This window comes from Stigmatopora nigra, chromosome 9, assembly GCF_051989575.1.
Source record: "Stigmatopora nigra isolate UIUO_SnigA chromosome 9, RoL_Snig_1.1, whole genome shotgun sequence".
Taxonomy (NCBI): Eukaryota; Metazoa; Chordata; class Actinopteri; order Syngnathiformes; family Syngnathidae; genus Stigmatopora; species Stigmatopora nigra.
The window spans coordinates 13,813,863-13,835,638 of NC_135516.1; the positions used below are offsets into that span (position 1 = coordinate 13,813,863).

Below are 21,776 nucleotides of genomic sequence, written 5' to 3' on the forward strand. Positions count from 1 at the left end.
TTTTTTTTCTCCCTAATTTTATTTGATAACTTGTAATAGTCTTCATATTGATGCAAAAAAATGGGTGTTTTGGGTGCTACTTTGTGATTTTTAAGGTTTCATACTAAAGTGTGTAACCAATTTGCAACTGTATCAACACTTTTTTGAATCCACCTATCAACAAGCAGCACCTGAAAAAAACTTTGTCCTGTCCCTTTTTTTTAAATGTAACATTTACAGTCTTATTTTGTTGACTAATTGTGAATTACTGTTTTATTATAACAGGATTTCTTGTTACCGTGGCAACCCCGTTAGAACAGGTATGTACTCAACCAATGCACATTAAAATGTGGTTAGAATGTCTATTAACATTCTTTTTTTTGATCCTTTAGGTTAATCAAGTGGAATTTCCATCTGCAATTTGCATCTCATTAATAATAATAATAATCATTTGGAATGGAGCAACCTACTGCGGCCAATAGCAAACACCTGTGAGTATTGAACATTGTGTGAAATTTAAGATATTACCGTATTTTCATGACCATAAGGCGCACTTAAAAGTCTTAAATTTTCTCCAAAATAGACAGTGCGCCTTATAATCCAGTGCGCCTTATATATGGAAAAAACTGAAAACCAAAAACGAGAAACCACCACTGTCGGATATTAAAAAAACACAAACGCCTTAACTGAATACTCAATATTGTTAACTATGCAGATGCCATCTTAGTTTACAAAATTTTCCATCATATAGCTCCTCCCCCACTGCAAGATTTTATACCAAAAAATCCAAAACATCAACAATGGCTGGCTCTAGAGGTGACTGTAAAGTAGTGAGTGCTTCATACCTGGAAGTCAATAGCAATTACCGTATTTTCACCACTATATGACACCCTTAAACTAATGACTAATCATTAGTGACTATCGACTAATTTTAGTGACCTATGACTAATCAAGCTAACTTCCATTAAATTCCTCTAAAAAAGTCAATAAAACATGGATAAAAAGTGGTTGTTTTTCAAGTTCCATTGCATCTAAGTACTGTTTAATATCCAAGTACTGTTTAATATCTAAGTACTGTGTAATATCTAAGTACTGCTTAATATCTAAGTACTGTTTCATATCTAAGTACTGATTAATATGTAAGTACTGTTTAAAATCTAAGTACTGTTGACAGGGTCATTTAGAGTATGATCACAATTCAGTCAAAAATCCAGAGGATTGGGTTTTAACAACAGGTGCTGTGTCGAAAACTCAAGTGAAGGAAAACCATGAAAACTTGATCACCCCTATAAAAACTAACTGATAGTTCCACGCTTAGTCATTTGCTTCCTTAAAAGGAGCAAATAAAAAAGGTCTTCTTGGATAGTCTGTCTAAAGAAGAAGCTCCTGGAAAGTTGAATTTACAGCATTCTTGGCTGAAACCTTTTTAACGGACGACAATGTTGAGTAATTATTCTGATGTCATCAATTTGGTTTAACTGGATCTTATTACCATTTGTTTATTGTTTCATGAAGAACAGACCTGATTTTTTTTGTGTTTTAAAACGTGAAATCAGCATAAAATTAGTGGAAGTCAATGCAGGATCACAACTTTTACCGTATTTGTTTTCTTTGTTGATTTTTCTTAGATAATTGAGTCATGTTGGGTCAAGAAAGCTTGGAATTGTGTCTTATTCTGAAAATACTTGTTCGGTTCATCAATAATTATATTTTAATTAATTTCTCCTGCACATTTAAGGCCTCAAATCAAAACAATTCCAAAGTTAATGATTAATCCAATTACGTAAGCATGAACAACAGCTGTAACAATCATCACATATCAGGTATTCAAATAATAACAATTAAGGTCGGAACTCAAAAACAACTCCATTGAAAATTAAACAAATAAGCCTAAATTCTGCAAAACAATTCCATAATCAAGCAAAAATAGCGTCACCATTTACAACAATATGCCAGTAATCACGAAGGTTGTTGGTTAGCCATCACACGACATCAGAAATTTCCTAAGTGTCCTTCCAGCTCTGCATTCTGGGGTAAAGGTCAGTCCTATCTACTAGTAAACAGTCCTCTGTGACATGTTACAATCCCGAGACAAATTAAAGAAGCTCTCATACAAAAATGATTAAATACACATAAAATATAGTATAATAGTATTACAGAATAACTCCAACAGTGACCTAACATTTTCTCTGTCATTCCTCATGGTGGTGCTGTCAGGCGATAATAAATTCCACCTCCATGTCGGTCGGATTGATTCTAAGCTCATCATTTGTTAGAGAACCAAATGACAATCATATGTTTTTATAATGCTCATGCAAAAAATACTGTCTTTGTGTTTTTGTGAAAGCGCATAACTGGCATTTGTGTCTTTTGTAAACGGTCACATTGTTAGAAACAGTCTGGAACAAATTATATTCTAAACCAACATTTGTTATTTTCCAAGATGTTTGGAGTCACGATAGAACGTCCATACTGACACAAATTGAAGCAGAACATAGGACAATGACTCATAAACTCACAATGTTAATGCAGTTGTGTCCCCTTTGTTGGAATCAACTAAATGACACCAGGACATCAAAACTGGTTTTCTCTGAGTCTCGCCACACTCGTAGAATGGTCAGCATGCTTCCCCCCAATCTTAACCTCATGTCTTACATTGACATATGTGTAACTGCATTGTTAGTGTCTTACAAGAAAGGAAAAAAATGTCTTTGAGGCTCTTTTGTGGTTCTCATGACAAATACAAACCATCAGAGTGTCATGTATTTCAGTGAAACTAACCCATTCGCTCCCATTTTATCTAAGTACTGTTTAACATCCAAGTACTGTTGAAAACAGTAAATATTTAGATATTAAACTCATGAATATAATTTTGAGAGCTGGTTTTAGCAGTATAAAAATGTTTTGATACTAAAATAACTTAAATTTTTGGTTTTTATATTGTAAAAACTCTTGTTTTTACTCCAGCAAGCTTGTGTTGTTTTCACATTGACGGCAACAGCCGCCGACCAGCGGAAATAACTGTTTATCTCCGAGGCAAAAGAAAATCCCAGCTGTTATAAACATTTTAATGTTTCCCTTTTTCTGCTCTTTTCAGGGAGGGGGGTTCCTGAGACCCACACAGAATCTCTGGAAATGACATCAACAAAATATTGGTCTGTCTTTGCCGCTTTTCTTCCAATGAAAGGTAAGATCTTCCCTTGAATTTATTGTAAGTTCAGTGTCGTGTTGACTGGTTGAGGTTTGGGTTTCAAAGCGGATAAAATATGTCAGCGCCAAACTGACAGGTGGGGCCCCTCCCCTCATGTATTCCGACAGTATAGCATCACTTACATTGGTATTTACTTGACATCTATCCAATCACATATTCTCCCTCTTTATACAAAAACGTTGTTTTGTGCTAATGCTAAAGCTGAGCAGTTGATGACTATTATTTAATACTCATTACCGTATTTTTCCGTTTAATATATCCTCAGGTATATTAAATGATTTTTGCTTTTTTAAGATTCCCGTTTGTGTGCCATTTAATATACCCGGGTATATTAAACAGCAACTCAGGTTTTTTGGCAATATTTGTATGGTGTTGATGGAGGCATAATTATAGATAAAGTTCATTAATATTCCAAGTCAGACTTTATTCAGCAGTAAGTAGTTTTAATCTGAGTAGTAAGTACTTTTAGTCTGCAAAATGTTGACGTCACGGCATAAAAAGTGCATAGTGGATCGTACAATCCCGTTTGTGCGCCATTTAATATACCCCTGCCGTTTGATATTTATTATATAATATAGATACTTAATTTCATTAGCATTCCAAGTCAAACTTTATTCACTAGTAAGTAGTTTTGACCTGAGCAGTAAGTACTTTTAGTCTGCAAAACATTAAGTGCATAGTGGATTGTACCTTCCCGTTTGTGCGCCATTTAATATACCCCTGCCACTTAATATTCCGCTGCCTTTAAATATACCCCTTTCATTTAATATACCCCTGCCATTAAATATAAAAGTTAAATCACCTTCGCCTTGTAAACACACATGGTTAGTCGCTATGCTAACAAAAACCAAGCTACCAATCGGCAGTCACGTCACTCGGCAGCATAACCTTCCGTCGATGCTTTCACGGAATGTGTTGATGGCAATTAAATATTCCTGTTGTGACAAGTTCAAATATCCACAGAAGGAAAAGTAAGAATGCCAGACTCTTCACTTATTGGCAAAGCATCCGCAAGTGTTTAAATATCATATGTATTTCATTTTACTAAACTATTTAGCCACATTCAAGGTTCATTTGTGGGAAATAAGAACAGCATGAATACCTGCGAAATGATGTTTATTCAGCAGTCAGTATAGAATAATAAACGTTGTTTTGGCACAGTTGCTTCATGAGAACAAGCGTTCTGTGTGTGTGTGTGTAAGTTAACTAAATAAATATGCAAAACCATAATTTACTTCCCAAATAAATATACAATATCAACTACAATAACGATGCAATGCCCGATACAAACACAAAACAAACAAAATGGCGGAAGGCGATGCTTCAACCTTCGTGACAACAGCATATTATTATTTTTTGCTAAAAGCCAATTGGCTTGGTGACAGACTTTTTTGGTGGTGAATTTCAAGGATGAGTGCAAAAAAAAAAAGAATAGTTTGGATTACCTCACAAGCTCCCCCGGTGGTGTAAAATGTCTTTAAAATGTATCCGGAAGGTTTCCGTTTTGCTTGATATGTGAGATGCTTAATGGGGGTTTTGTTCATTCTGCGTGGAAGGACTATTTGGTTTAGTATTTGGTTTGGAAAAAGACATTTTTTGGGGTGAAGAAGTTATTCGAGTTGGTCATGTACAGACTTAGATGATAGAATTAGTGTTGAAGTCTTGCATGGGTGTCCAAGCTCGTGACTGGACGTTTGGTCGCCGGTCTTTTGGTTGCCAGTAAAATGGTGACAGAGAGTTTACTGTTGAAACCAGCTCTCAAAATTATATTCATGAGACAGTTTAATATCTAAATATTTACTGTTTACAATAGTACTTAAATATTAAATAGTACTTAGATATTAAAAACTACTTAGATATTAAACAGTGCTTAGATATTAAAGAGTACTTGGATATTAAACAGTACTTAGATATTAAACAGTACTTAGATATTAAACAGTACTCGGGTATTAAACAGTACTTAGATATTAAACAGTACATAGATATTAAACAGTACCTAGATATTAAAAAGTACTTAGATTTTAAACAGTACTTAGATAGTAAAGAGTACTTAGATATTAAACTCTCTCTCTTATGAATATAATTTTGAGAGCTAGTTTCAACAGTAAACTCTTTGTCACCAAAAGACTGGCAACCAATTTTCCGGCGACCAATCGTCTGGCGACCAATTGTCCGGTGACCAATCGTCTGGCGACCAATTGTCCGGTGACCAATCGTCTGGCGACCAAACGTCTGAGCAAATGATGAAAATATCATTAAATATGGCCAATGCAAGAAGCTTTAATTTAGCCTACATTGAAATGTAGAAAACTTTTTCGGACTTTTTCCTGTCCTAGTCCAAGCATATGTATATACTTGATTCCAAAAGACTATTTTAGTGATTTAAATTCAAGTTGGCTCTTGCATCCTGTAATTTTTTTTCTCTTACTTTAAAGCGGTCCTATTATAAATAACCAATGGGGTAGAATTTTTGTTTGGATTAGCCAGGCCGCTTGTGAGCCGACTGTGACTAAACTGATTAATTGTGAAAAGAAAAGAAAAACATAGACTGCAAATAGGAAGAAACAACTTATCCCTTAAAATATTCCATGGAAATAAAAAAAAATCCCTACAAAATAAAGGACAAGATACATCTTGAGGCTGTCCTCTCATTATACCCCATTTTTTAAAAAGTATTTCCTTGAAAAATACTTGCAGTCAGACTTAGGCCAACACTGTGAAATCTTTTGCAAAGGCTCATCGTCATCTAAACATAATATAATTATTACATTATATAAAATATGTAATATAATAATTTAGATTGAATATAGCAATGGAATGAATTGGATAATACATACATTTTATCTAGTAAACTTATACCAATGCATAATAAATAGATAATTTTAAACTTATAAGGTGACTTAGCATCCATGTTGTGTTTATGTTAATTAGAGGACATGTCGGACATAATGAGAACATCGTCAAGAATTCCCGTAACAAAAAGAATCGTAAGTATTCCCGATTTGAGAATGAGTGTCAAAATGGGACAACCCAAAGCAAAGCAAAACAAACACAGCAACTGACAAGTCTGAACGGCGTCTTTTCTGTCGTCTTTCTCTGGTCTTTTTTAGTGTTTTCTTTTAATTGATGCCAAGTGAATGAGTCACACATTTGTAACTATGAGGCCCCGATCCTTTTTAATTGTTTCTGCTGTGCATTCCTTCGATGTCAACTGCGTTCGATGTGCCGGGTGTCAAAAATACAACTCGCTTGTAGCGGCAAGTTGTCTTCTGATAGATCTTAGAAGTGATACTTTGTATTGGTAAGGGAGAGAGAATATTTGAAATTGTTTGAGGAGTACGACTATGAGGTTCTTTTTTTGACTGGACGTTTGGTCGCCAGTCTTTTGGTAGCTTTTGGTCGCCGGTCAAATGTACTTCGATATTAAACAGTACTTAGATATTAAACAGTACTTAGATATTAAACCATACTTAGATAATAAACAATACTTAGATATTAAACAGTACTTAGATATTAAACAATACTTAGATATTAAACAGTACTTAGATATTAAACAATACTTAGATATTAAACAGTACTTAGATATTAAACTCTCTCTCTTAGATATTAAACAGTACTTAGATATTAAACAATACTTAGATATTAAACAGTACTTAGATATTTAACTATCTTTCTTAGATATTAAACTCTTTCATTGATACAATTTTGAGAGCTGGTTCCAACAGTACTTCGATATTAAACAGTACTTCGATATTAAACAGTACTTAGATATTAAACTCTCTCTCTCTTAGATATTAAACTCTCTCTCTCTCTTAGATATTAAAACTCTCTCTTAGATATTAAACTCTCTCTCTCTTAGATATTAAACTCTCTCTTAGATACTAAACTCTCATGAATATAATTTTGAGAGCTGGCTTCAACAGTAAAAGTCGACCAAAAGTGACCAAAAGACCAGCGACCAAACGTCCGAGCACCACCTCTTCATGGTGGAAATATTTGATAGGAACTGAGTTAGGGGTGAGCACCAATCAGTATATTTTAACTTTGGCTGATATAAGGGTTCCAATTCAGAGAAGGTTTTAGGGTTTGGTTGTTGAGATAGGATTGACAGGATGTGGTTGTAGTGGAGTATTGTTCCTACTTAAACTATTACAGGTCTAATATTCCCTTTCCGTTGATGTACTAATTCATTTGATGGATTGATCAATCGATTGAGAAACTTCTGTAAGACTGCGGAAAAAGACAGCGATGATAAGACAATTTTTACTTGTGTAGTCTCTATTTTCCGCCTGTTCTCCAGCAAAAACATCCCAAAGTCATTTGGGTTGCGGTCACATAGTAAATTGTCATATTGTAGCGGTCCTACTTTAGCAAAACTCACCGTCAGTCACACAAATTTCCTACGACAACCAATCAAAAAAACATAATGCCGCCTGTTGTTTTTACAGTGTTACTACTCCGATAGAAATGAACATAGAAAAATGCGTTACAGTCACTTTTTTTTTGCTTGTTTCATATCCTTCTGAATATATTCCTGGAATTGAGTTTATATTCCATAATTTTCCGCGTTGAGGGAGTTTAGAGCCGCGTCATACACAGCCACAGTTTTTAGCCGAAATGTTCTGGATGGTATGGTAGCGACTCCGATTGTCCAGGAAGGAAAAGTCCTTCTCAAAGGCGATTGGCCGGCAACAGGGTCCATTCCCAACCTTGTCCTTACGTCCTTTTTTGCGGAAACCCGTCCGCATCATGTGTTCCATAGTGACGTCGTAATTGCGCCGTTGCGCCGTACATTTACCGCTACAGTAGCGTAGCATCACCGTCTCGTCGCTATCGTAGCCAAGGCCTAGCTCGCTCACCGTTAACTCCAGTTGTCGAACCGAGCACACCTTAGCCCGCCGGGCTCTTTTAGTCCTTCGGGATTGGCTTTCATCGCGACTTTTCCGTCTTTTTTTGTCGAGTAGAGTTCCTACCACGCGTTGAAGCTCGCCATCTGTGAAGCTCTGGAACATCATGGTCACTGGAGAGAAAATGGCGGAGTAACAGTGGAGTGGATTTGTCAGGATTGGGTGGTTTAGTGTAAGGGAACAGGGTTTTTAACTGTTAAAACTTGGCGATCATTTGGGTTTTTTAGTGTTCTAATGCTAAAGGATTTGTTTCAATTTGCTAAAGTCTTGATCTTGTTTCACCTTTAATTGTGTGACACTGAGACGAACAACTATTTATTCCTATTTTCTTACATAGGGACATACTGCTGAACAGGACTACCATGCATGATTTGGGATGTCGGAGAAAATTGGAGTATCTGAAGAAAAAATCCACCAACGTACTTGGGAAGATATACAAGCTCTACACAGGAAGGTAAGAACCCAAGAGGGATTGAACTTGCAATTTTCTGAACTGTGAGGCCCGTGACCGGACGTTTGGTCGCCGGGTCTTTTGGTCGGCGGTCAAATGGTGACACAGAGTTTTCTGTTGAAACTAGCTCTCATAATTTGTATTCATGAGAGAGTTTAATATCTAAATATGTACTGTTTTCAACAGTACTTAGATATTAAAGTCTCTCTCAAAGCTATTAAACTCTCTCTCATAGATATTAAAGTCTCTCTCATAGATAATAAACTCCTAGATATTAAACTCTTTCTCATGGAAAATACACTCTCATATATATTAAACTCTCTCATTGATATTAAACTCTCTCATATATATTAAACTCTCTCATTGTTATTAAACTCTCTCTCAAATATATGAAACTCCCTCTTAGATATTAAACTCTCTCTTAGATATTCAACTCTCATAGTATTCAACTCTCATAGTATTCAACTCTCTCATAGATATTAAACTCTCTCATAAATATTACACTCTCTCTAAAATTATCAAACTCTCTCATAAATATTAAACTCTCTCATTGATATTAAACTCTCTCTCATAGATATTAATCTCTCTCTCATTAATATTAATCTCTCATTAATATAGTTTTGAGAACTGGTTTCAACAGTAAACTATCTGTCACCATTTGACCGGTGACCAAAAGACTGGCCACCAAACGTCCAAGCACCGTCAGGCCAATATATATATATATATATATATATATATACATATTTTTTTTTAATTTTTTTTATTTGGGCGACTTCCCTCATGCATCCGATTGGTTCCATTGCTAAAACGGAAAATTCATTTGCCTGATGTGTACCACCTGGATGTTGACGGAGCTTTTATTTTCATACCCTCCGGCGTGAACATCGGGTTATCAAAACAAAACAAAGAATTAACCGACTCTGTGAAAAAGACTATAAAATGCAAAGTATGAGCTATTAATTGCCTCCGGATTTGTGTGAGATGTTAAAACCTGCGCTAACGTGCTATCCGACCGCTTGGAGGGTGATGATGTCATTTAGCATAGCTTTCTCGTGTTTATTTGCTTCGTCGGATCAAGTGGGGGAAGTTTATAGAGCTTGGGTTAGGTTTTAAGTTTCTTATTCAGGTCTTGTTTATCTTGGGTTGAATGCTGTTATACACATTAGCATTAGGAAAGAGAATTATAACGAGGAAAATGGTTCTTACACTCTGAAAGTAGGGAGTTCATGTTGTCTGTTGAGCGAGTTCTCCGGTGAAGTCCACCAGTCCAGGTTGGTGAGAAGGAGGATGATCCTAATGAGGAATATTGCTGTGAGGTGGACCAGGAAGTTTGGTGGTTGGTGGTCTTTTGTCTTGGGTGTCCAATGGCGGTAGGGGCCATGTTTTTAATGAGGATGATTGACAGTGTGGCGCCACAGAGCATGAAGGCAAAAGTAGCACTTTTCCATAACTTCATCTTAGAGCGTGGAGGAGCATTGAGACGCTGGTGGGGAAGATGAGTAAAGCAATGTCAGACATCACGGTGAAATATTAATACCTAAGTACTGTTTAATATCGAAGTACTGTTTAATATCTGAGTACTGCTTAATATCTGAGTACTGCTTAATATCTGAGTACTGCTTAATATCTGAGTACTGCTTAATATCTGAGTACTGCTTAAAATCTAAGTACTGCTTAATATCTAAGTACTGTTTAATGTCTAAGTAGTGTTTAATATCTAAGTATTGTTTAATATCTTAGTACTGATTAATATTGAAGTACTGCTTAATATCTGAGTACTGCTTAATATTTAAGTACTGTTTAATATCTTAGTACTGTTTAATGTCTAAGTACTGTTTAATATCTAAGTACTGTTTAGAATCTGAGTACTGTTTAATATCAAAGTACTGTTTCATATCCAAGTACTGTTTAATATCCAAGTACTGTTTAATATCTAAGTACTGTTTAATATCTAAGTACTGTTTAATATCTAAGGACTGTCTAATATCCAAGTACTGTTGAAACCAGCTCTCAAAATTATATTCATTAGAGAGTTTAATATCTAAATATCTACTGTTTTCAACAGTACTTAGATATTAAACGGTACATAGATATTAAACAGTACTAAGATGCTAAACAGTACTTTGATATTAAACAGTACTTAGATATTAAACAGGACTTAAATATTAAACAGTACTTTGATATGAAACAGCACTTGAATATTAAACAGTACTTTGATATGAAACAGTACTTGAATATTAAACTGTGCTTGGGTATTATACAAACATCCGAGTGCCAATCAAATTGGGCATTCCTGCAAAATACAAAAGTCTTTTGTGATCAGGAATAGAGTACATATGCAATATTACACTTTTCATAGTTTGGGCTCTCAGGGGTTTTGCCTATTAGAGTTCGAGTTTTGCTGAAATCACAGTTGGGCTTGTTACGATTTATGGAAGATTTAAGATTCTTTGGGGTTTACGAGAGAACGGCTGCTTTTTAACTTGTACTTTGTGTTTTGGAGCTGCTCCAAATATGATGGTTTGGGGTTAAGGATTCAGGTAGGGTGGCAACAGTTTTGTTTGGATATGAGAAGTGTGAATTACAGTCCAGCCGGCCCACTTTTTCTTCCTAATTCCCGTCTCAATCTAACTTGACGACACCTGGGAATGTGGCGAGAACATCTCCCAACATTTCAGTCATGCCAAAGTAGCAACAAATGTGTAGGTAGACTCCTTGCATTTTTTTCTACACCTTTTTTAGCCCTAAGGCCTTATACCAGGGGTGTCGAAACTTTTTGCAAAGAGGGCCAGATTTGGTAAGGTGAAAATGTGTGCGGGCCGACTTTTATCCTGACATTCTTTGAACCATTAACATTAAATGCAAATTAACTTTTTGGGATTTTTTTTAATTACAAATGGCATACTTTTACTTTTACATTTTTTTTTACATTTAGGTTTTTACCGAAATCACAAACCACAAAAAATTAAGAAAACTATCATGGATATCTAAGTTCATGTGAAACATCACATATTATTCACTATTATATGCTCACTGTAGGAACAGTGCTGAAAACAAAACAATGATCACTGCATATTCAAACTGTGATTTTGACCATCACAAAAAAAATAATGAACTGAGATTTAAGAATTTATTCAACTCAGAGGACTTAACAAATATCTTGCCTGCACTAATGTGAAGGGTGATACTGGGATCTTGACTGCAGTATGTAGTCCAGGTCTTCATCGCACGCTAACGAGAAAAAGTCAAACTCAGTTCCTTTTGCCTCTAACTGTCTCTTAATATCTAATGAAACGTCTTCAATTCTCCGTGCCACAGTATTACGAGCCAGGCAAATATTGGCAAACTCTTGCTTCTTCGCGGGACAAATTTTCTCAACCATTTTCATTACACAGTCTTTAATAAATTCACCGTCACTGAAAGGTTTGCAGTGCTTTGCAATTAGCGTTGCCACTTCGTAGCTTGCCTTTGTGGCATTTTCATTTGACTCACGGGCTCTTGTGAAAAAGCTTTGCTGTGCCGTTAAAACAGCTTCCAGTTGCTTCACTTTTTCACCGCGTTCGTTCCCAGTTAGCTTGTCGTAGCTAGCATGTTTCGTCTGGTAGTGCCTCTTAATGTTGAATTCCTTGAAAACAGCAACAGTCTCTTGGCAAATTAGGCAGACACAGTTGTTTCGTATTTCAGTGAAAAAATACTCAAATTTCCACTTCTCCTGGAAGCGGCGGCCCTCCCGGTCAACTTTCCTTTTTTTGTTTACATGTTAGAAATGGGCTGGGCTGAAACAATGACGCAAGGGTCACGGCGGCCAGAGTGCGGCCACAGGGCTACTGCCATCTTCTGGTGAAGTGAAAAATAGCTTTTTGTACACATTTATTTTATACTGTGGTCAACAGTGCTGGCGGGCCGTGTATTTTTGATTTCATGATAGAGGCCGTGGGCCGGTCAAAATTTGTCCTCGGGCCTTATTTGGCCCGCGGGCCGGACTTTGGACATGCCTGCCTTATACGTACATAAACCAAGGAGGGAGAGACTCTTCTATTTTTTGATACTTTCCAAGAAAAATAGGCCTTACAAGTTATAGCGTGCACATCAAAACTCCCTCTTTCAAACTTGTTTTATACTTTGTTTTATAATCTCCAGCCTTCATGTACTTTTTTGTCCATTTCACATTTTTCTTATCGTATATATACTTGTAAAAAGAAGAAAAAAATCATTTCCCCCGAGCCGGAAATAAGTAACTGTCTGTCAAGGTTTAACAGCAAATCCAGACTGGCCCTTTAAGTGTTTTGCCAGACTAGATTGTGTTCACATATGTCCGTGTAGTAGACACTGTAACATACAGTACATGCCCAAGTTTGCTGTTAAAGTATGGAAATAACGTGTGTTTTCCCCATTATGCTAAAGCTGCAGTACTTAGATATTAACCAGTACTTAGATATTTTACAATACTTAGATATTTTAGAGTACTTAGATATTTTAGAGTACTTAGATATTTTAGAGTACTTAGATATTTTAGAGTACTTAGATATTTTACAGTACTTAAACATTAACCAGTACTTAGATATTAACCAGTACTTAGATATTAAACAGTACTTAGATATTAACCAGTACTTAGATATTAACCAGTACTTAGATATTAAACAGTACTTAAATATTAAACAGTACTTAGATATTAAACAGTCTTTAGATATTAAAGAGTACTCAGATATGAAACAGTACTTAGATATTAAACAGTACTTAGGTATCAAACAGTACTTAGATATTAAACTCAGTCTCATAGATATTAAACAGTACTTAGATATTAAACAGTTCTTACGATATTAAACAGTACTTAGATATTAAACAGTACTTTAATATTAAACAATACTTAGATATTAAACAGTTCTTACGATATTAAACAGTACTTAAATATTAAACAGTACTTAGATACTAAACAGTACTTTGATATCAAACAGCACTTAGATATTAAACAGTACTTAGATATTAAACAGTACTTTAATATTAAACAGTACTTAGATACTAAACAGTACTTAGATATTAAACAGTACTTAGATATTAAACAGTACATAAATATTAAACAGTACTTGGATATTAAACAGTACTTAGATATTAAACTCTCTTATGAATATAATTTTGAGAGCTGTTTTTAACAGTAAACTCTGTCACCATTTGACCGGCGACCAAAAGTCCGAGCACCGAGTGGTTCCATGTGGAACTGCATTTCCCCTGACAAACCTCAAACCAGTCCTCAATTCATCATTGTCTGAACTCATCTAAAAACCGCGTCTGTTTTATGACGACACGATCCGCCACAACCACCAAGGCCATCCTATTCTTTATCAACTTTACCACCATTCCCCATACATGAGACGGGTTACCACACCGCCCATAACAAAACCCTCCGGGCGTCCTCTACCGGATACACTCAAAGCCCCCCATTATCACCCAAATGACACCGCCATGCTTGTGAAGTTTGTCTATAAAGCGCCTCTTTGTATGGAATAAAATGGCGGCTTTTTATTTTTATCACGGAATCGTCCAGTGGGGTCACGAGACATGACCGTGATGTCATAGGCTGCACGCTTCGCATCCCATAACACCTGATAATCCACTTTACATAACGGTTCTTGATATGAGTCTTTGAATACGACGTGTACTTTGAACGCAAGACGCGGAGGATTGCGATAGCGGAAGAAGAAAAAAAAATAATACCGTACGTGGTGTTGCCGGGTGAAAATGACGTTAAGGGGGGTCCCGGCGGGAGGCGTGGTCACGTCAAATCGGCGGCAGGTGGGCCCGTGAAGAGTGCTGGTAGAGGTAACAGGGACATATTCCAAAGATCAGGGCGGGATTAGCACTAATGCCTACAGTCGGCTTTATCTGCCGTCACGTGGGCCCACACCTGGCTGCAAAAGCCAGGTCTTTCCTTTAGAAAACCAAGGGTGTCACACGAGGGTTGGTTCACGGGATGCTTTAATGTCAACTTGATTTCAGGTGGGCTGGACCATTTTAGATAGGAGATTTGGATTTTTTTATTTTTTTTTTATGAATGGATTAAGAGAACTGATTAAAAGACGTGAATATTTAGTTTTTTATGGATCTAAAACAATGTTTATTTGAGGGTTTTTTTAGATATATTTTTATATTTTACAAAAATTATTTTTTAACTAAAAACACAGAAAAAATTGATTAAAAATTACAATTATGGATTAAAAGACCTAAATATTCGGTTTTTAATAGATCTACAATAATGTTTATTTTAGCTTTTTTAAAATATATTTTCAGATTTTACCAAATGATTTTTGAACTAAAAACACAGAAAAAATGGATTAAAAAATTACAATTATGGATTAAAAGAACTGGATTAAAAGCCCTGAATATTCAGTTTTTAATAGATCTAAAACTATGTTTATTTTAGCTTTTTTAAAATATATTTTTAGATTTTACAGAAATATTTTTGAGCTAAAAACACAGAAAGAATTGATTAAAAAATGACAATTATTGATTTAAAAGGGAGAAAATCATGAAATTTAATATACATCTAAAAATCCATTTTAAATCAATAATTGTCATTTTTAAATATTTTTTTCTGTGTTTTTAGTTCAAAAAACATTTTGTAAAATCTATACCAGGGGTGTCAGACGGCTTGCTTCTATGTTAAGCTAACTCTTGAGTCAGCGGGATAATGAGAACCCGGCAGGAGCTTATTAGTAGGTGAAAGTTGCACACAAATGAGGGTGAAATGTGCACTTTTATTGCCTAATCCGCCCGATTGAGGGCTTTTGGGGTCTCGCAGGCCGACTGACGTTGGGTTCAAGTGCCTCGGTGAACGCTCCCTTGAGCAAGCAAGCACGGGCAAGCGCAAGCAGAGCAAATATGAGGACTTTTTGAGCGAAAAAAAAAATGGAATGAACTCAGAGTTTCAAGCAAGGAAGTGTTTCTTAACATTTTTTTCTATTGCACTTCATCATGACAGCTGTGTAATTTACTGCAAGCGCGGTGAGTGTAATTAGTCGTGGATGAGCACAATGACACTCTAAACAATCAGACCAATTTCAAACATGACACACCAGAAGTGCTTGTCATCCTTTTTTTGTCGCTTGCTGATTGGATTTTATTTAATGGCATTTTTTTTTGGATGTCAAAAAGAGCTTTTTTTAACATTTTTGGCATTCTAACATTGCTCAAACTTTCACATGTATTTATATAAGGAGATAGATGTATATACATATACTTATCCGTCCTCCAATCAGATGTCAGGCTTTTTAACAGAAAAATGGCTTTGCTAAGACCTATAGTATGCATGCATGTACATCTATGTATATGTATATATGTGGTTATATATGTATGTATATGTATATATGTGATTATATATGTATGTATATGTATATATGTGCTTATATATGTATGTATATGTATAAATGTAGTTATATATGTATGTATATGTATCTATGTGCTTATATATGTATGTATATGTATATATGTGCTCATATATGTATATGTGCTTATATATGGAATATGTATGTGTGTGTATGTGCATATATATCAGCAACAGGCTTATTTATTTATATATTTATTCATGTATTTATTAACTTACTTATTAACTATCTATTTATGTCTAAAATGTCTTTTTCTGTGTCTGTATTCTCACCCTCTTGCTACTATATCTTATTTTATTCTCTTTTTATTTCAATTTTTAGGGCTAAAAATGAATGGCTGCAATTGAATTCTATTCATTTTATTGTTGCACATTATTTAATATTAAGATTATCATGATGGATCTTATTGAATGTTGTCATTTATGTTTTTATTTGATTTTTTGTTTGTTTTTTAGGAGTGATATTCCTTCATCCTTCTTACAAACTGACGCTTACAAGGGTGCCGGATCCTATCCTAACTGCCTAGGTAAGAAGCAGTAATTTATCCATGCAATTCTACATTATAAAAACACATATAGTACCCTTAAAAATGCCTATTTTTTTCAACTAACATTAAAATAAACTCCCTTGTAATAATTACCTATACTAAACAATACATTCTAAATTATCCCTTCTTTAATTTCTCCTCAAACCTTCTTCACTTTTCACATTTCCACACCAATAAATCCTTAAACTAAAAAAATCTGACAATCCCCCCCCAACATTCCGTGATGAGCAAAACCAGCGTGTAAACGTCCTCCCGCCTTGATTGGAATTAAACCCGAACGTGCTTTCCACCATGCCAAGACACAACACCTTATAACGCCTTGGTCCATAATCTCAGTCGGCTTAAAAACCTAGCAAAAGGCGACATCCTTACCCTTCGGAGCAGCAGCTAATCCAGATTTAAACTGTGTGGCGGCGTTTGTCTTGCTCGGGTTGACCTCCTCCACCCAAGGAAAGTCCATCACCGCCTTGGCGGGTTTCGAACACGCATCCCGACACTCGACTGCGCCCTGCCAAGAGGGAGCTGTCCGGACTTGATTGGGGGTTCTATTCCACCTCCTATTTTTCCCGTAACGTCTCCTTACCGAATGGCAAAAATCCTAATCCACATTCCTGGGATTTTTTAGAGATTTTTAAGGGAATAAAAACTTTTGGAGATTGTGGACATGTCCATATTCTCTATGGGATGTTCTCCCAAGCTGTGAGATGTTGCAAGTGAAGTACTACTATACTTACTCGCCTCCCTCCCTAACTGTTGCTCCGCCCCTCTCTCCAACTGTAGCTCCGCCCCCTTCTTCCTCCTCGGATTACCCCCGATGTGATAATCTCTCTCCGGGGGGCCGTGGCTCTTGAAGGATGCTTTTTTAGCCCGGTGTAAACGAGGGGCTTTAATAACGTTCACCTTCTGTTTTTTTGTGTGTGTGTGAGAGAGTCGGACATCTTGGAGGGGGCGGGGGAAGGTGATTGGGGACTATTCTCAATCTTTTAAGGGGAATTAAGAAAGTTCACAATGGGTTTAAATGCTACTAAGACGGACTTTAAACCCACTTAGATGAATTTATCACAGCGGAGGTATTCCGTGATAATGGAATATGGTGAAGAAAGCGCCTTTTTTTAAGGGGGGTCACAGATGGTCGGGTGTTTTGTTGGAGGGATGTAAGGAAAGAAAAGAAGATAAAGAAGATCACAACCAGGTGGGCAGGGAAGCTGGTAAAGAAAACAAGGTCCTAAAGCAGGGGTGTCAAACTCCCTTTGGTCTGCGGGCCGAATTCGGCTTAATTTGAGATTAATTGGGCCGGACCAGTAAACTCATTGCAAAATGACACATAGAACTAACAATAAGCCCACTTTTTTTTCCTTTGTATTAGTCACTAATACTAATAATTAGTGCAAAGAATGAGTAAATGATCAAAATGTTTATGAACAGAATTTTACTTTTACATTATGAACAATATATTATGAACAAGAGAATAACATAAGAACATACATAAATGTCAATTCATGTTGTCTGGACGTACTAAAACACTACGCCCCTTAGTGGATAATACAAGAACTGCACATTTTTTAAAGAAAATTCATATTTTTTTTATACAATGCAGCTTTCTTCCTCCTCGGGCCGTACCAAACCACCAGACGGGCCAGATCCGGGCCGCAAGCTGTATGTTTGACACCACTGTCCTAGTGTAAACATTCGTGATGGATCTAATGATGTATTTTATTTTGACAGGTCCTCAAGACTTCTAATCAAGAGAGCAAAGAAGAAGCTGGAGAAGATAGATGGATGAAGCCATCGCAAAGGCAAGGAAAACTAAAGTTTTCTTTTCATTTTCTGAATCACTTTACGTCATTAGGGTCGAAGGGGGTGCTGGAGCCTACCCCTAGCTAACTCCAGAGAGAGACTTTAATATCTAACAGAGAGAGTTTAATTTCGAAGTACTGTTTAATATCGAAGTACTGTTTAATATCGGAGTACTGTTTAATATCGAAGTACTGTTTAATATCGAAGTACTGTTTAATATCGAAGTACTGTTTAATATCGGAGTACTGTTTAATATCGGAGTACTGTTTAATATCGAAGTACTGTTTAATATTGAAGTAATGTTTAATATCGAAGTACTGTTTAATATCGAAGTACTGTGTAATATCGAAGTACTGTTTCATATCGAAGTACTGTTTAATATCTATGTACTGTTTAATATCCAAGTACTGTTTAATATCCAAGTACTGTTTAATATCCAAGTACTGTTTAATATCGAAGTACTGTTTAATATCGAAGTACTGTTTAATGTCGAAGTACTGTTTAATGTCGAAGCACTGTTTAATGTCGAAGTACTGTTTAATATCAAAGTACTGTTTAATATCAAAGTACTGTTTAATATCAAAGTACTGTTTAATATCGAAGGACTGTTTAATATCGAAGTACTGAGCCTCGGTTGATTTAATGGAAGGAACTTAACGTTTAATCGTTCCAAAGAAGGTTTTCCAAATAAATAAATGAATTGCCTCCAACCCAATTACCATTTGAAACATGGTGTAAAATTCCATGGGCGGGTAAAGCTAACATTCCTAAGATTTCACAACTAAACATAAGGAAGTGTTCGTCTATTTCCACATGGGATAGAATTGCTTTAATATGTTTAACTTGAGGTTTCAACTCTGAAGCTCAGGCAATAAAATAACAAATGCTACGCTAACATTACATGACAAGGCCTTGTTAAAGACATGGCGGCGAATTGGAGATGACCATCAACGTCTTATTTTTAGGCCTTGAAAAGGAAATGACTTTTGACAGAAGTGTTTCTCTTATTACTCACAGATGTTTGAGGGCATTTTTCTAGTTGCCAAAAACATTTTTTTTAAAGGAGCAGCTTTTTTGTTCCACTATGTTCTCTAGATCGTTTCTTTTATAATTTTTAATGTGTTTCAATAAACACCAAACAAATATTTCCTGTTTTATCATTTTTTCCCTCCTTGATTTGCTTTTATGATAAACTGATCGATATACTAATGTCTTTCTGCTCAATTTTTAGTCAAGTTAGTCATATTTAAGTTATTTAAGTAGTTATTGTTTATTTTACAATATAACATTATTTGCTTTTCAACTGTTAAACTATTAATTGATAGTCAGATAGCTTAGAATAAAGGTGAGTTAATGTTGTAAACTACTAATTAAAAAACATATTTGTGGAGTTTGCATGGTCTCTCAGGGTCTGCTCCAGCACCCTCTGCGACCCTAGTTAGGATAAAGTGGTTCAGAAAATGAAAGAATAAACTCTACTATAGTTCATTCATTGAAAGAGGGATGCTATAGTTACTAGAGTATCCGTCTTTGAGTTTAAAGATGCATTAGTTTCGTTGTAGTTTACGCAAGTACTGTTTTATAGGACGAAGACTACAAAAATGACTACTAATCTACGTCATCAAAACATGACGTTGAGTTGGGCGGAGAAAAGGACCTCGTGGAGTGCGGTAAGCAAATCATCTCTTCCACATTCAATATGGGCGTGGTTACGCATGTTGGTGACGTAGTTGCGTGAGTTACGCACATGCGCAGTTTCTCTTTCTTTTGTTTTTCGAAGATGGCGGCCGACTAGCACGACGAGGTAAGGCTTAGAGCTATTTACGGCCCTAAGTGCATTTTTATCGCGCTACCGGGATATTTTTAAGCAATCGATTGATCCCAAAACGCTAACGAATCTTTTAGTCTAATGTTGAATAAGGTTGAATACACCGTCGACAATTTAAGTTAGGGCTCATTTTCCCTACCGGCTTTGTGTAGCATGTAGCTAGTTAGCGTAGCATTAGCGTTCATACAGCCACGCTTCCCGTTTGATTTAAAAAACTACTGTTGCCCGTTTTCTCTCCATTATTGAGTTATATAGTCGTGTCTTTTTAATTTAATCGAACAGAGCCCAGACATCAACGCATAGTTTGCTTTAGATTTGATAACTCTATTCATCCCGTATCTAAGTACAGTGTTGAATGTAATGCTAGTTTTCACTGCGAATGCTAGTAGCCGTTTCCTTTTTGTAATTCTAAATGTTCTGTTTTCCGACAGAATCGTTTATATACAAAAAATGTTCAGCTAACTTTCTCCTAGCTGTTAACTTTACTATGTTTAATCCGGACAATGGAAAATAAAATAGCACGGATAACTCAAACTTATTTTCATTTTTCATCTCGATCGTTAACTAAAATTTCCTGTAAGACTTTTTCTTTACTGTAATAATTGTTTGGCAACTCCCAAATAGCTACATTAATCATGTTTTCTTTGTTTATCATCAAGATGCAGCTCTTCCTGCATGCATTATACTCAAAACCTTGAGGTTATAGGAGTAGACTGGCCCAGATAGAGTTAAAACTAGTTTAAAAAACCCACCTAAGCCTATCTATTGACTCCCCAGTCTCTATATATGGTAACTTTTGCCTCTTTTTTGCACTTCAGGCCTGTGTCAACTCTAGAACGTTTCCAAATGATCTTCGTCGCAGGTTGCTTGCCGATGTGGTGTCTCCAAATTCTGCACTTTGGAGGATGCTGGCATGGTAATATATTTGTTTATTGTAGAATATTCATATTAAATAACCTGGTGTTTCTCATTCATTGAACATTTATTTTTCCCTTTTTATAGGTAAAGTCCACAGCTTTGTGGCTCATGGTGGTAAAGTGAGGAGATAAACACTTAAGGTAAGGATGTTAGAAACTTCTTTTAATCATTTTTTATACTGTGTATTCTTATTTAAATCTAGCAAGATTAGAATAATGTCAAAACAAGACTTTAAAACCATTCTAAGTGTTTTTATATATAAATACATAAACACTTAGAAAAAAACTATTCTAAGTGTTTATATATTTATATATAAAAAGACTTAGAATGGTTTTAAAGTCTTGTTTTGACATTATTCTAATCTTGCCAGATTTAAATAAGAATATAGTTATAAAAGATGATTAAAAAAGTTTTTAAATATTTGGTGAGATTGTATTTATGTTAACACAAGACTTTAGCATATTTCTTAAGCTTGTTTATATATATATAAACACTTAAGAATCATGCTAAAGTCTTGTTTTGACATGATTACAAATTCGCTAAAGATTTTTTTTGTATGTGACTAACTGTGCTATCTTATGTATGCAGGTGGAGAGAAACAAGACTGGTGACAACATTTAAGACGAAGTATACTTTCCTGTTAATAAAAAGTTTGAACGAGACATTGTTGTTCTTTGGATTTATTGCTGGGTAAAAGATGAATAAGACATGTATATAATTTAAAGACATCTATTAGTCAGAGTGGTTTTCCAGATGTAT

At 35.6% G+C, this 21,776-nt stretch overlaps 1 protein-coding gene and 1 long non-coding RNA gene across 3 annotated transcripts; one reads left to right on the top strand and one right to left on the bottom strand.

Annotated features, from left to right (window-relative positions):
• Window positions 1-4,289: 4,289 nt before the first annotated feature.
• LOC144202131 (uncharacterized) lies at window positions 4,290-17,177 on the bottom strand. Of its 2 annotated transcripts, none has more exons than XM_077725137.1 (3): window positions 16,847-17,177; window positions 9,755-10,031; window positions 4,290-8,210 (listed from the first exon to the last, which is right to left on the bottom strand). In XM_077725137.1, exons 2-3 carry the CDS (start codon window positions 10,002-10,004, stop codon window positions 7,780-7,782), a joined length of 681 nt encoding a protein of 226 aa, XP_077581263.1. In that variant the 5' UTR covers window positions 10,005-10,031; window positions 16,847-17,177; the 3' UTR covers window positions 4,290-7,779. The 2 variants fall into 2 exon arrangements, with proteins under 2 accessions (XP_077581263.1, XP_077581264.1); XM_077725138.1 differs by lacking the exon at window positions 16,847-17,177 and adding an exon at window positions 14,266-14,370.
• Window positions 16,380-21,679, top strand: LOC144202132 (uncharacterized). The gene is made up of 6 exons (XR_013327466.1): window positions 16,380-16,453; window positions 18,200-18,270; window positions 19,857-20,075; window positions 20,918-21,015; window positions 21,102-21,157; window positions 21,606-21,679. It is a non-coding gene; the product is annotated as an uncharacterized LOC144202132 (long non-coding RNA).
• Window positions 21,680-21,776: the final 97 nt, after the last annotated feature.

Bases quoted from the DNA above. Each gene is read 5' to 3' on its own strand.
- LOC144202131 (XM_077725137.1), bottom strand. From the start codon at position 10,004: ATGAAGTTATGGAAAAGTGCTACTTTTGCCTTCATGCTCTGTGGCGCC. The intron at 8,211-9,754 runs GTAAGAACCATT...TTTTCTCTCCAG, and splicing joins GAACTCCCTACTTTCAGAGT to TGACCATGATGTTCCAGAGC.